General features: G+C 44.4%; 1 protein-coding gene across 1 annotated transcript in view; it reads right to left on the minus strand.

Moving 5' to 3' along the window:
- The window catches only part of LOC126166548 (zinc finger protein 467), a 430,211-nt gene that overhangs the window by 19,519 nt on the left and 397,749 nt on the right, over positions 1-12,943 (minus strand). The window contains exon 8 of the mRNA XM_049920414.1: positions 6,953-7,167. Coding sequence (XP_049776371.1) covers positions 6,953-7,167 — 215 coding nt within the window. The remainder of the gene's footprint in view (positions 1-6,952; positions 7,168-12,943) is intronic.

Consider the following 12,943-nt stretch of genomic DNA (forward strand, 5'->3'; position numbering starts at 1 on the left):
GGTGTACGAGGTGCATTCAAGTTCTAAGGCCTCCGATTTTTTTTCTCCAGACTGGACAGAGATAGAAACATGTGCATTGTTTTAAAATGAGGCCACGTTCATTGTCAGTACGTCCCAGAGATGGCAGCACCATACGGCAGATGGAATTTTACCGCCAGTGGCGAGAATGAGAACTGTTTTAAATACTTAAAATTGCGACGTTTTCCTTACTTGAACAGCGTGCAATCATTCGTTTTCTGAATTTGTGTGGTGTGAAACCAATTGAAATTCATCGATAGTTGAAGGAAACATGTGGTGATGGAGTTATGGATGTGTCGAAAGTGCGTTCGTGGGTCCGACAGTTTAATGAAGGCAGAACATCGTGTGACAACAAACCGAAACAACCTCGGACTCGCACAAGCCAGTCTGACGACATGATCGAGAAAGTGGAGAGAATTGTTTTGGGGGATCGCCGAATGACTGTTGAACAGATCGCCTCCAGAGTTGGCATTTCTGTGGGCTCTGTGCACACAATCCCGCATGACGACCTGAAAATGCGAAAAGTGTCATCCAGGTGGGTGCCACGAATGCTGACGGACGACCACATGTCTGCCCGTGTGACATGTTGCCAAGCAATGTTGACGCGCAACGACAGCATGAATGGGACTTTCTTTTCGTCGGTTGTGACAATGGATGAGACGTGGATGCCATTTTTCAATCCAGAAACAAAGCGCCAGTCAGTTAAGCACACAGATTCACCGCCACCAAAAAAATTTCGGGTAAACGCCAGTGCTGAAAAAATGATGGTGTCCATGTTCTGGAACAGCGAGGGCGTAATCCTTACCCGTTGCGTTCCAAAGGGCACTACGGTAACAGGTGCATCCTACGAAAATGTTTTGAAGAACAAATTCCTTCCTGCACTGCAAGAAAAACGACCGGGAAGGGCTGTGCGTGTGCTGTTTCACCAAGACAACGCACCCGCACATCGAGCTAACGTTACGCAACAGTTTCTTCGTGATAACAAACTTTGAAGTAATTCCTCATGCTCCCTACTCACCTGACCTGGCTCCTAGTGACTTTTGGCTTTTTCCAACAATGAAAGACACTCTCCGTGGCCGCACATTCACCAGCCGTGCTGCTATTGCCTCAGCGATTTTCCAGTGGTCAAAACAGATTCCTAAAGAAGCCTTCGCCGCTGCCATGGAATCATGGCGTCAGCGTTGTGAAAAATGTGTACGTCTGCAGGGCGATTACTTCGAGAAGTAACGCCAGTTTCATCGATTTCGGGTGAGTAGTTAATTAGAAAAAAAATCGGAGGCCTTAGAATTTGAATGCACCTCATACACAGGTACTGGTGAGCGCCCGCAGTGAGCTGATGCGCAAGTAGCCTGGAGACACCTTAGCGCACCGAAGTACGTCTGAGCCACCCAAGCACTGCAGCGGACAGACTTGTGTTATTTATGATAATTACAGAACAAAGTATTTTTATATAAAAAGTTGTGTTCCGTCTCGTCATTGTGGAGCTAAATAATGGGAGGGCAGTGAGATCTCTCGCACACTACACTCCAAACTTAAACGTTCCCTTGCAGGACCAGAATCATGCGTGCATTTTATTGTGAACCAGCGCGGATGACCATAAAAGCACACAGTTCACTTGTAGGCTATAGTCCTGCTATGAAGTGCAATGGAACCTCAGACCAATACTGCAGGCTATATGGAAAGTGACAGACAGTCTGGTATCCCACCACTCTCTGGGGCGGCTCCAGAACACCTGCGGTCTGGAACCCCATATACAGAAATAGTATTGTCTTTAGTGATGACTCCCGCTTCGAACTGAGCCCCCTAGAGCACCGAATACGAGTCCAGAGACGCCCCAGACGGAGATGGGACACCAACCAGACTGTCACCCAATACATGCCCCGACAACCAGGAGTGATATCTGGGGTTTCACTTCATTACATAGCAGGACCCCTTTCGTTGTCACTCGCGGCACCCTTCCAGCAAAACGGTACGTCGACGACATTCTACGTTCTCTAACAGTCAACGCCGTTTCGTTGCTCTTCATGGCTCAAAATCGTTCAAATGGCTTTGAGCACTATGGGACTTAGCTTCTGAGGTCATCAGTCCCCTAGAACTTAGAACTACTTAAACTTAACTAACCTAAGGACATCACACACATCCATGCCCGAGGCAGGATTCGAACCTGCGACCGTAGCGCTCTTCATGGCAACTAATCCTGAGCTTACAGCTCAGAATATAATGCCCACCCGCACACGGTGTGAATTTCCACAGCTTGTCTTGCTTGCCAAATCCTACCTTCACCTGCAAGGTCGCCAGATCTATCCCCATAACGAAACGTTTGGAGCATAATGAGCAGGGCCCTCCAACCATCTCGGGGTTTTGACTATCTAACGCGCCAGTTGAAAAGAATTTGGGTACGATATTCCTCTGCAGAGCATCCAAAAACTCTATCAGTCAATGCCAAGTCGACTAACTGCTTGCGTAAGTGGCAGAGGTGAAGCAAGGAGTTATTAACTTGCTCAGCTTATGAAGCTGTTTCTCTTGAACAAATCGTCCAATTTTTGTGAAACTGTCATCATTTGTTTCTCTGAACACGTAAATCATATCTATCGGTTCTACTGATTTCGTCCCATACGCATAATTCCTTGGCGGTGCGTCTTTTTTTGTCTTAGTGCGCATATTAATGATCTTGCAGGCAATATTAATAGGAAAGTCAGCTTCTTTTCAGATGATGCAGATATCTATAACGAAATTCAGTCTAAAACAAGCTGCAGAATATTCAGTCAGATCTTGATAACATTTAGCAGAGGTTGAAAATACCGCTACAGTTGTAAATTACTTTATTTTCACACGACCAGGCGCGCCTGGTACACGCAGCGCTCGGGGACCACAGCACAGCTACGACACCTGAGGATGGGTTTATAACAGTCCGAAAACGGTCGTGTGAAAATAAAGTAATTCACAACTGAAGCGGTATTTTCAACCCCTGCTATAATGCTCAGTTGCGGATGATCTTTCAACAGGATTGTTTGTTGATAAGATTTCATTGTGGTGCTAAGATTGGTAACACGCAGAAATGTAAAATTCATAACTGTGAAATTGTGATCTTTTCAAAACGAGAAAGAATATATCCTATGGTTGCCATATCAATGAATCACACTTGGAACCGGTCAGCTCACATGAATACCGGGGTGTAACACTTCTTAGGGATACAATACGGAACAATGACAGAGGCCGAGTCGTGGGTAAAGCAGGTAGCTAACTTTGGTTTACTGGTAGGTTACTAGCAAAATACAATTAGTCAACAAAAGGAGATGGTTTATAAATCCTTCGTGCGACCCACTGTAGAAAGTTGCTCAAGTGCGTGGGACTCGTACCAAACAGGACTAACAGTGGATATTGAAAGCATACAGAGAAGGGCAGCACGAATGGTCACAAGTTTGTTCGACTCATGGGAGAGTCTCACAGAGACGCTGAAGAAACTGAACTGGCAGACTCTCGAAGATAGATGCAAAGCACGCGGAGAAAGTCTACTTATAAAGTTCCAAGAATCAGCTTTAAATGATGAATCTAGGAATATACTACAACCCCTACATTACCGCTCTCTTAGGGGTCGTGAGGACACCATTAGCTTAATTATAGCTCACACAGAGGCATTTAGTGAGTCAGTCTTCTCGTGCTTCCTACTAGAATGGAAAGGAAAGAAACCTTAATAACTGGTAAAATAGTAAGTGCCGTCCGCCATGCATTTCTCAGTAGTTTGCAGGACATGGATGTGCTAGGAGCGTTCCTTAAGTAATGCAACACATTTTTTTTCGGTGGGAATAATGCGAAATAAGTTGTCGAACACAGTGTAATATTCCCGCTTCAGCTCATATACTTTCATGGAGTTCCGTTAAGTGCCTATATGTAGCCTTCAAAATGGCGTCTTCAACGGAGGTGCGTTCCAAGCACAGATGCGTCAGTGAGATTCTTTTGGCGGAAAACCAGAGCATGGCAGATATCCATGCGCGTTTGCAAAATGTCTAGGGAGACTTGGCAGTGGGCGAAGTGTCCGTCATCATCGCAACAGGTCTGTCCGATCTCCCGCGTGCTGGCCGGCCGCACACAGCTGTGACTCCTGCGATCTTGGAATAGGCGGACACTCTAATTCGAGGTGATCCACGGATCACAATCAAACACCTCTCTGTACAACGGGGCATCTGTGTTGGTAGTGTTGACACACTCCTCCACCAGTGTGGGTACTCAAAGATTTTCGCCCGCTGGCTTCCTAACAGTAGACCATAAAGAGCAATGAAGGGCCATCTGTCTTTCATGTTACGAGGCTGATCGTGACAATTTTTTTGTCCAACATCGTCGCAGGCAATGGTACAACAACAGTCCATCGAGTGGCGCCAGACCACTTGTCCACCGAAGAAAGAGTTCAAAGCCGCACCCTCTGCTGGTACAATCATAGCGACGGTCGTCTGGGATTCTCGAGGGGCTATACTGTTTGATGTCCTCCCCAATGGTGCAACTGTCAACACCGTACTACGCTATTTAAAAAAAAAAAAAAACTAAAAGAACGACTTCAACGTTTTCATCATCACAAAAATGCAAATGAACTCATCCTTCTACATTACAACAAAGGGCCTCACATAAATCTGCACACCAGAGAGGGGCTCACAAAACTTCATCGGACAGTTCTTCCTCATCAAACCTACAGCCCGGACCTCGGACCTTCCGACTTCTGTATCTCTGACCCAATGACGCTTGAAGCAGAACGTGGATGATGGGGAGGTTACGATGCAGCAAGACGTTGGCTCTCACGTTGATCAGAGTGTCACATTGAACGGAGATCATGTTGAAAAAGAGGATTCTGTAGCCATAGGAGTGGGGAGTATTACGGTGTGCTGGAATCCTGAATGAAACCAACCTGCTTTCAGTAAAAAAAGTGTTGCATTATTTATTGGACGCCCCTCGCTTCTACACTACTGGCCATTAAAATTGCTACACCAAGAAGAAAGGCAGATGATAAACGGGTATTCGTTGGACAAATATATTATACTAGAACCGACATCTGATTATATTTTCACGCAATTCGGGTGCATAGGATCTGAGAAATCACTACCCACAACAACCACCTCTAGCCGTAATAACGGCCTTGATACGCTTGGGCATTGAGTCATTGGTGAATGGCAGCTAGCCCTAAAAGTGGAAAAATGTATATTAATCCAATGAGTGGGAAGAAAAAACCTGTAGTGTTTGGATACAGTCTTATTAGTGTCCTGCTTGACAGTCAAGTCATTTAAATATCTGGGCATAGCGTTGCAAGGCTATATGAGGTGGGACGAGCGTGTGTGAGTTAGGGAAGGCAAATCGTAGACTTCGTTTTATTGGGAGAATTTGAGAAATTAGGGCTCATACGGAGGGATACAGAGTCGTTTTTCTCTCGCTATATATGCGAGTGGAACAAAAGGAGAAATTACAAGTAGTGGTACAGGGTACCCTCTCCCACCCACCGTATGGTGGCTTGCGGAGTATCTAAGTAGATGTAGAAACAGAGCATGGATGGCGTGTACAGGTACAGCTGCGCATGCAGCTTCAACACGATACCACAGTTCATCAAGAGTATTGACCGTATTATGACGAGCCAGTTGCTCGGCCACCATTGATCAGACGTTTTCAATTGGTGAGAGATCTGGAAAATGTGCTGGCCAGGACAGCAGTCGAACATTTTCTGTATCCAGAAAGGCCCGTACAGGACCTGCAACATGTGGTCGTGCATTATCCTGCTGAAATGTAGGGTTTCGCAGGGATCATATGAAGGATAGAGCCACGGGTCGTAACATCTGAAATGTAACGTCCACTGTTCAAATTGCCGTCAATGCGAACTAGAGGTGACCGAGACGTTTAACCAAAGGCACCCCATACCATCACACCGGGTGATACGCCAGTATGGCGATGACGAATACACGTTACCAATGTGCGTTCATCGCGATGTCGGCAAACACGGATGCGACCATCATGAAAAAAATGGCTCTGAGCATTATGGGACTCAACATCTTAGGTCATAAGTCCCCTAGAACTTAGAACTACTTAAACCTAACTAACCTAAGGACATCACACACACCCATGCCCGAGGCAGGATTCGAACCTGCGACCGTAGCAGTCCCGCGGTTCCGGACTGCAGCGCCAGAACCGCTAGACCACCGCGGCCGGCGACCATCATGATGCTGTGAACATAACCTGGAATCATCCGAAAAATGACGTTTTGCCATTCGTGTACCCAACTTCGTCGTTGAGTACACCATCGCAGGCGCTCCTGTCGGTGATGCAGCGTGAAGGGTAACCGCAGCCATGGTCTCCGAGCTGATAGTCCATGCTGCTGCAAACGTCGTCGAACTGTTCGTGCAGGTGGTCATTGTCTTGCAAACGTCCCCATCTGTTGACTCAGGGATCGAGACGTGGCTGCACGATGCGTTACAGCCATGCGTATAAGATGCCTGTCATCTCGACTGCTAGTGATACGAGGCCGTTGGGATCCAGCACGGCGTTTCGTATTATCCTCCTGAACCCACCGATTCCATATCCTCCTAACAGTCATTGGATCTCGACCAACGCGAGCAGCAATGTCGCGATACTATAAACAGCAATCGCGATAGGCTACAATCCGACCTTTATCGTGGTGGTAAGCATTTCTCCCCCTTACACGAGGCATCACAACAACGTTTCACCAGGCAACGCCGGTCAACTGCTGTTTGTGTATGTGAAATCGGTTGGAAACTTTCCTCATGTCAGCACGTTGTAGCCAACATTGTGTGAATGCTCTGAAAAGCTAATCATTTGCATAACACAGCATCTGTCGGTTAAATTTCGCGTCTGTAGCACGTCACCTTCGTGGAGTAGCAATTTTAATGGCCAGTAGTGTATGCTTGAGACCCCACGCACGTGTGGAGTGCAGAGTACTCACGCGCTCATGAGGTTGGGGTGGACGGCGCGGATGTGCTGCTGGAGGCTGGGCAGCCCCTCCACTGTGAGCGGGCAGTAGTGGCAGCGGCGGGGGCCCGCCAGGTGCTGGATGGCCGTGTGGCGGTGCCGCGTGGAGCGCCGGTGCGCCAGCGCCTCCGCGCTGCTGCCGAACTCCAGCGAGCACGCCGAGCAGAAGAACAGCTCCCGGCCGTGCGCCTGCACACACCCACACCGGCACCTGCATGGTAGGCTTTCAGGGCTTATACCACCTGCTACCAGAGACGACATCCTCCCCTTGGGCGACATTGTCAAACAATAGATTGATATGAAACTTCCTAACAGATTAAAACCGTGTGCCGGACCGAGAGTCGAACTCGGGGCGAGATACTGGCAGACGTAAAGCTGTTAGGGCGCGGCGTGAGTCGTGCTTGGGTAGCTCAGTTGGTAGAGCACTGTCCCGCGAAAGGCAAAGGTCCCGAGTTCGAGTCTCGGTCCGGCACACAGTTTTAATCTGCCAGGAAGCTTCATATCAGCGCACACTCCGCTGCAGAGTGAAAATATCATTCTGGGAATAGATTGATACGTTATTAACAGACATTTCCTCAACGGCTGTCCCTGAGATAACTTACCGGTTAGGAGTATTTTTATTAGTGATATGCCTTTCTCCAGCGAAAATACTTTCTGTTTTAATCCAATGCGTTTCGGAAGTATCACTCCATTCTCATGGACTACAATTGAGGGTTATATTTGCCTCCTCAGTTAATGACTCAGTAACAAATGTACGACATAGTCGCTAGTTTCCATCGAAAAAGCGAATAAGAGAAAACAAAATTAAGCTGACGTGAATGATACACTACTGGCCATTAAAATTGCTACACCACGAAGATGACGCTTTACAGACGCGAAATTTAACTGACAGGAAGAAGATGCTGTGATACGCAAATGATTAGCTTTTCAGAGCATTCACACAAGGTTAGCGCCGGTGGCGACACCTACAACGTGCTGACATGAGGAAACTTTCCAACCGATTTCTCATACACAAACAGCAGTTGCCCGGCGTTGCCTGGTGAAACGTTGTTGTGATGCCTCGTGTAAGGGGGAGAAATGCGTACCACCACGTTTCCGACTTTGATAAAGGTCGGATTGTAGCCTATCGCGATTGCGGTTTATCGTATCGCGACATTGCTGCTCGCGTTGGTCGAGATCCAATGACTGTTAGTAGAATATGGAATCGGTGGGTTCAGGAGGGTAATACGGAACGCCGTGCTGGATCCCAACGGCCTCCTATCACTAGCGGTCGAGATGACAGGCATCCTATTCGCAGGGCTGTAACGGATCGTGAAGCAACGTCTCGATCCCTGAGTCAACAGATGGGGTCGTTTGCCAGATGACAACCATCTGCACGAACAGTTGTAGCAGTATGGACTATCAGCTCGAAGACCATGGGTGCGGTTACCCTTGACGCTGCATCACAGACAGGAGCGTCTGCGATGGTGTACTCAACGACGAACCTGGGTGCACGATTGGCAAAACGTCATTTTTTCGGATGAATCCAGGTTCTGTTTACAGCATCATGATGGTCGCAGCCGTGTTTGGCGACATCGCGGTGAACGCACATTGGAAGCGTGTTTTCGTCATCGCCATACTGGCGTATCACCCGGCGTGATGGTAGGGATGCCATTGGTTACACGTCTCGGTCACCTCTTGTTCGCATTGATGGCACTTTGAACAGTGGACGTTACACTTCAGATGTGTTACGACCCGTGGCTCTACCCTTCATGCGATCCCTGCGAAACCCTACATTTCAGCAGGATAACGCACGACCGCATGTTGCAGGTCTTGTAAGGGCCTTTCTGGATGGAGTAAATGTTCGACTGCTTGCCTGGCCAGCACATTCTCACCAATTGAAAATATCTGGTCCGGTGGCCGAGCAACTGGCTCGTCACAATACGCCAGTCACTACTCTTGATGAACTGTGGTATCGTGTTGAAGCTGCATGCGCAGCTGTACCTGTACACGCCATCCAAGCTCTGTTTGACTCAATGCGCAGGCGTATCAAGGCCGTTATTACGGCCAGAGGTGGTTGTTCTGGGTACTGATTTCTCAGGATCTATGACCTAAATTGCGTGGAAATGTAATCACATGTCAGTTCTAGTATAATATATTTGTCCAATCAATACCCGTTTATCATCTGCATTTCTTCTTGGTGTAGCAAGTTTAATGGCCAGTAGTGTAGTTCCCTCCCGACGGAGGTGTGAGTCCTCCCTCGGGCATGCATGTGTGTGTGTGTTGTTCTTAGCATAAGTTAGTCTACGTAGTGTGTCAGCCTAGGGACCGATGACCTTAGCAGTTTGGTCCCTTAGGAATTCACACACATTTGAATATTTTTTTAAATGATAGTTGTTCATTTGCCCACGAAATATTTGTCTGCTCCATCGATCAAAAACTTTCACATTCAAATAATGTAACACTTTTATGACTGTATTACATTAAAATTTGTGAATCTAGAGTGTATTAAAGAATCCGAGCTCGTAATATCACTGTTTACATAACTGGTGAGTGTAAATAAAGTTATTCAAATCAGTGACAGTTAAAAACATTTTACATTCTTGCACATGATTTGTCATGCCTACTAGCACAGTGTCTGACTAAAACTACTCGTCACAATTTTACCTACGTATATTGACAAATACATAATTTATATATTTGACTGTCTTATGAATCAGTATTATCATTTTAAAGTTGCAGTTGTAGTTCAAAAACGCGTTGGACTTAAACAGTAAAAACAAAATTAACTGAATATGGCGTATTACTAATAAAACACACCTACAATACTTGTCACAGTTTTTGCTATTTCTATTGATTTGTATACAATTTATACATCGTGTATCCTCTGAATCAATAGTATCATGGCAATATCGTAGTTGAAGTTCCAAAACATGTTGACTAAAACAGAAAAATGAATTTTTTTGACTAAAGATATGTACTATTTATAAAAATATTCCTAAATTACTTGTCACGATTTTTCCAATTTCTGTTGATGAATACATAATGTGTACATTTGAATATCTCGTGAATCAATAACATCGGGGAAGGGTTGGAGTTGTTCCAACAAATGTTGGAGTAAAACAGTAAAATAAAATGTTTTCACTGAAGATGTATAGCCAGAATACATTTCTGGCCTATGAGATTGCTAATTTACCACTAACTCTTAAGAAAGACACATTGAAATGTACAGTAAACTTATAATCTGTTTTACACTGTGCAAGTTAGAAGCTAAATATATAGACAGATAGGTAGACAAATAGATAGGTTTGCTTTTCTTGCTACACATCCACAGTCAGGAGATCCTATAAGACGTTGAGTACGTTCTAAAACCAAATGCATAATATATATTTACAAAAGAAGAGATACGCAAATTGTAATTCCACATATCCACACGAAAAAATCCTCAAGAAAATAGAATACATCTAAAATCTAAAACATATTGCCATTTAAAATTTCAAAGCAAAATTGTCACAAACTGTCTAATGCACAAACAATAAACAGCAGAAGATAGTTTTTCAACACTTACTTATACAGACTGCATTACTGTACAGCAGATGTGCAGAACACACATTATTAATAATATATACAATAATAGTACTACCAAATCCGTTATCAAGAGTTATAAAAGACCATGCATTTTAAATACCTAGCATCCAGTCACCTCAAACTGTGAAGACAGTTCTGATACCCAGCAGTTACCAGGCTCAAGTAGAGACAGGTGACAGTTGGCATGTGAGATAAAAATAAATTCCAACATATATGCAATATAAATACAAAGAAAGACCGACGTCAGTTGAATCTTCAAAAGAATTGGTCAATGATGTAGGCGATGGACATCGATATATCCTTGAGGTTTTGTACTTTATTAGTAGCTAAACTTCTTACAGCTGCATGCAAGTTTTGGAAATATGTGTTACGGCATGGTGAAAACCTTCCTGCGCTAAGCAGGTGACTTTAGATCTTTATACAGGGGGTCCAAGAAGCAATGGATATGACAGGAGTGATCATTCGAAGTAAAAAAATCTTGTAAATGTGGGTTCTACATGTCACACTTTAAGAACTATGAGCTCTTCATCTCTGAACCCTTAAAACATATCTCTTCTGCTGCAAGTTCTTTGCTTTCCATATTTTGGGAGGGGGTAGCGTGGACCACAGCAAGGAAAAAATGTCCAGCAAACATGGGCTCTAAAATACCTTATGAGCTACGAGCACATGTTAGTAGAGAAATGTGTTTCGCAGTAGCGAAGATCAACAAGTGCTCATAGCTTTGAAAGTATGCACTTTAGAGCCCCTGTTTATAAATTTTATTGCTTCGGATGATCGTTTCTGTCATATCTCTGATTATTCATCATTTCTTCTGGGAAGCACTGTATACACTACCCTCACTTCTAGTACTGATTCCATGAACCGAACTGTTAGTTTCAAAAACAGTTATCTTATTTGTGACAAGTTTCATAAAATAATAAATGTACTGGGAAGCAGTATTTAGTTACCCAGTTCCTTGAACAGGCCTCTGCAACACATTCTTGAACTTGCATCGCAAATAATTTATATTACACGCTAATGCATCCGTACGACTTTAGCTTGAATTGATGCGAAACCCCAGATATGATCCCATATTATGGAAGGAAAACACGCAAAATGTTCTAGCTTTTTTATTTTTATGTCTCATATATCTGATAACATCTGCATTGCATATAAATAATCCTTTACGCATCTCCTGTGGTATGCTCCTCCCTGCTGAATTTATCATCAAGTCGTAATCCCAAGAATTTAATACTGTCAACCACTTCATTTGCTCATCATCACAATATAGACATAAGCTGAGTGAAAGAGTCTCATAAGCTCTGATCTGCATATAATGTAGGTTTTCGGAAGTTTAGCTAAGTGGAGGCAGGCAAAATATGACAGATGAACAGAAGACTGATTTGTTGACCAGTATTAGATCTTACTGCTATGAGATAACATTTTACACTCTAGCGCTTTTAGAATGTTTCTGTAGCTGTAGAAATAGACGACTGAGAATGTAAAATAAAAGTCTACTTTCTCAAAAACTTCATACACCTTATCACGTCACAAGATATTACCTGGTCCAAACTTGTAGTTTGCTGGTGACAGAGAATAAATCTGTCTATAACCAGTTGCGATGTTCTTATATAGTTAAATAACCACCACCCGCAGAATTCGTATTGATACAAAGTCGTTTGTAATCTGTGTAGGCTACTTGCATAAAATCAGCTGATTGTTTTATTAATACTTCTGGTTAGTCCTGTGACTTCACTCTTTACATCAACTGAAATATCACTTTGCACGACGACACAAATGTGTTGCTTATGGGGGGCTACTCGATCATTGTACCCAGATTTTTAAAACTTTCTACACACAGTCATAGTGCTAGCTGGACTACTGGTAGCACTCTGAAACTGATGAATGACTCCGCCTGCTGATCTTATGCATTTTTTTACAACCTCCCTCCTCCATATTCGACACTCCCTGTCTGTCAGTACATAGGGTCTGCCTAGTCTTCGATCAGCCATAACTGTTGCTTCACATTTCCACTTCACAGCCACATCACCAAAAGTCGACCTGGCCAGCGTTAGGAGGGTTGAAATGTCCTTGATGGATCTGTTACTCAGTTGACATCCAATGACTAGACTACGTTTCAAGTCGCTGAGCTGTCCTGACTGACCCAGTCCACTGTTACTGTTTCTCTGCCGACATCACAGTATGCCTTACCTTCTTTTATACTGATCTCACGTGACATGTAATGGTCAATTCCTCGTCACATGTGAATGTCCAGATACTTCTGATGATATACTGTAAAGCTATGGTTGCACAAATGATAACACATAACTCAGCCTTATTGCAGCATAGGTGCTGGAGCAATGCAGGTTTAAGTGATACAATAATTCCTCTATAAGTCAAAACGGAAGCATAACGCACA

This window comes from Schistocerca cancellata, chromosome 1, assembly GCF_023864275.1.
Source record: "Schistocerca cancellata isolate TAMUIC-IGC-003103 chromosome 1, iqSchCanc2.1, whole genome shotgun sequence".
In the NCBI taxonomy this organism is placed as follows: Eukaryota; Metazoa; Arthropoda; class Insecta; order Orthoptera; family Acrididae; genus Schistocerca; species Schistocerca cancellata.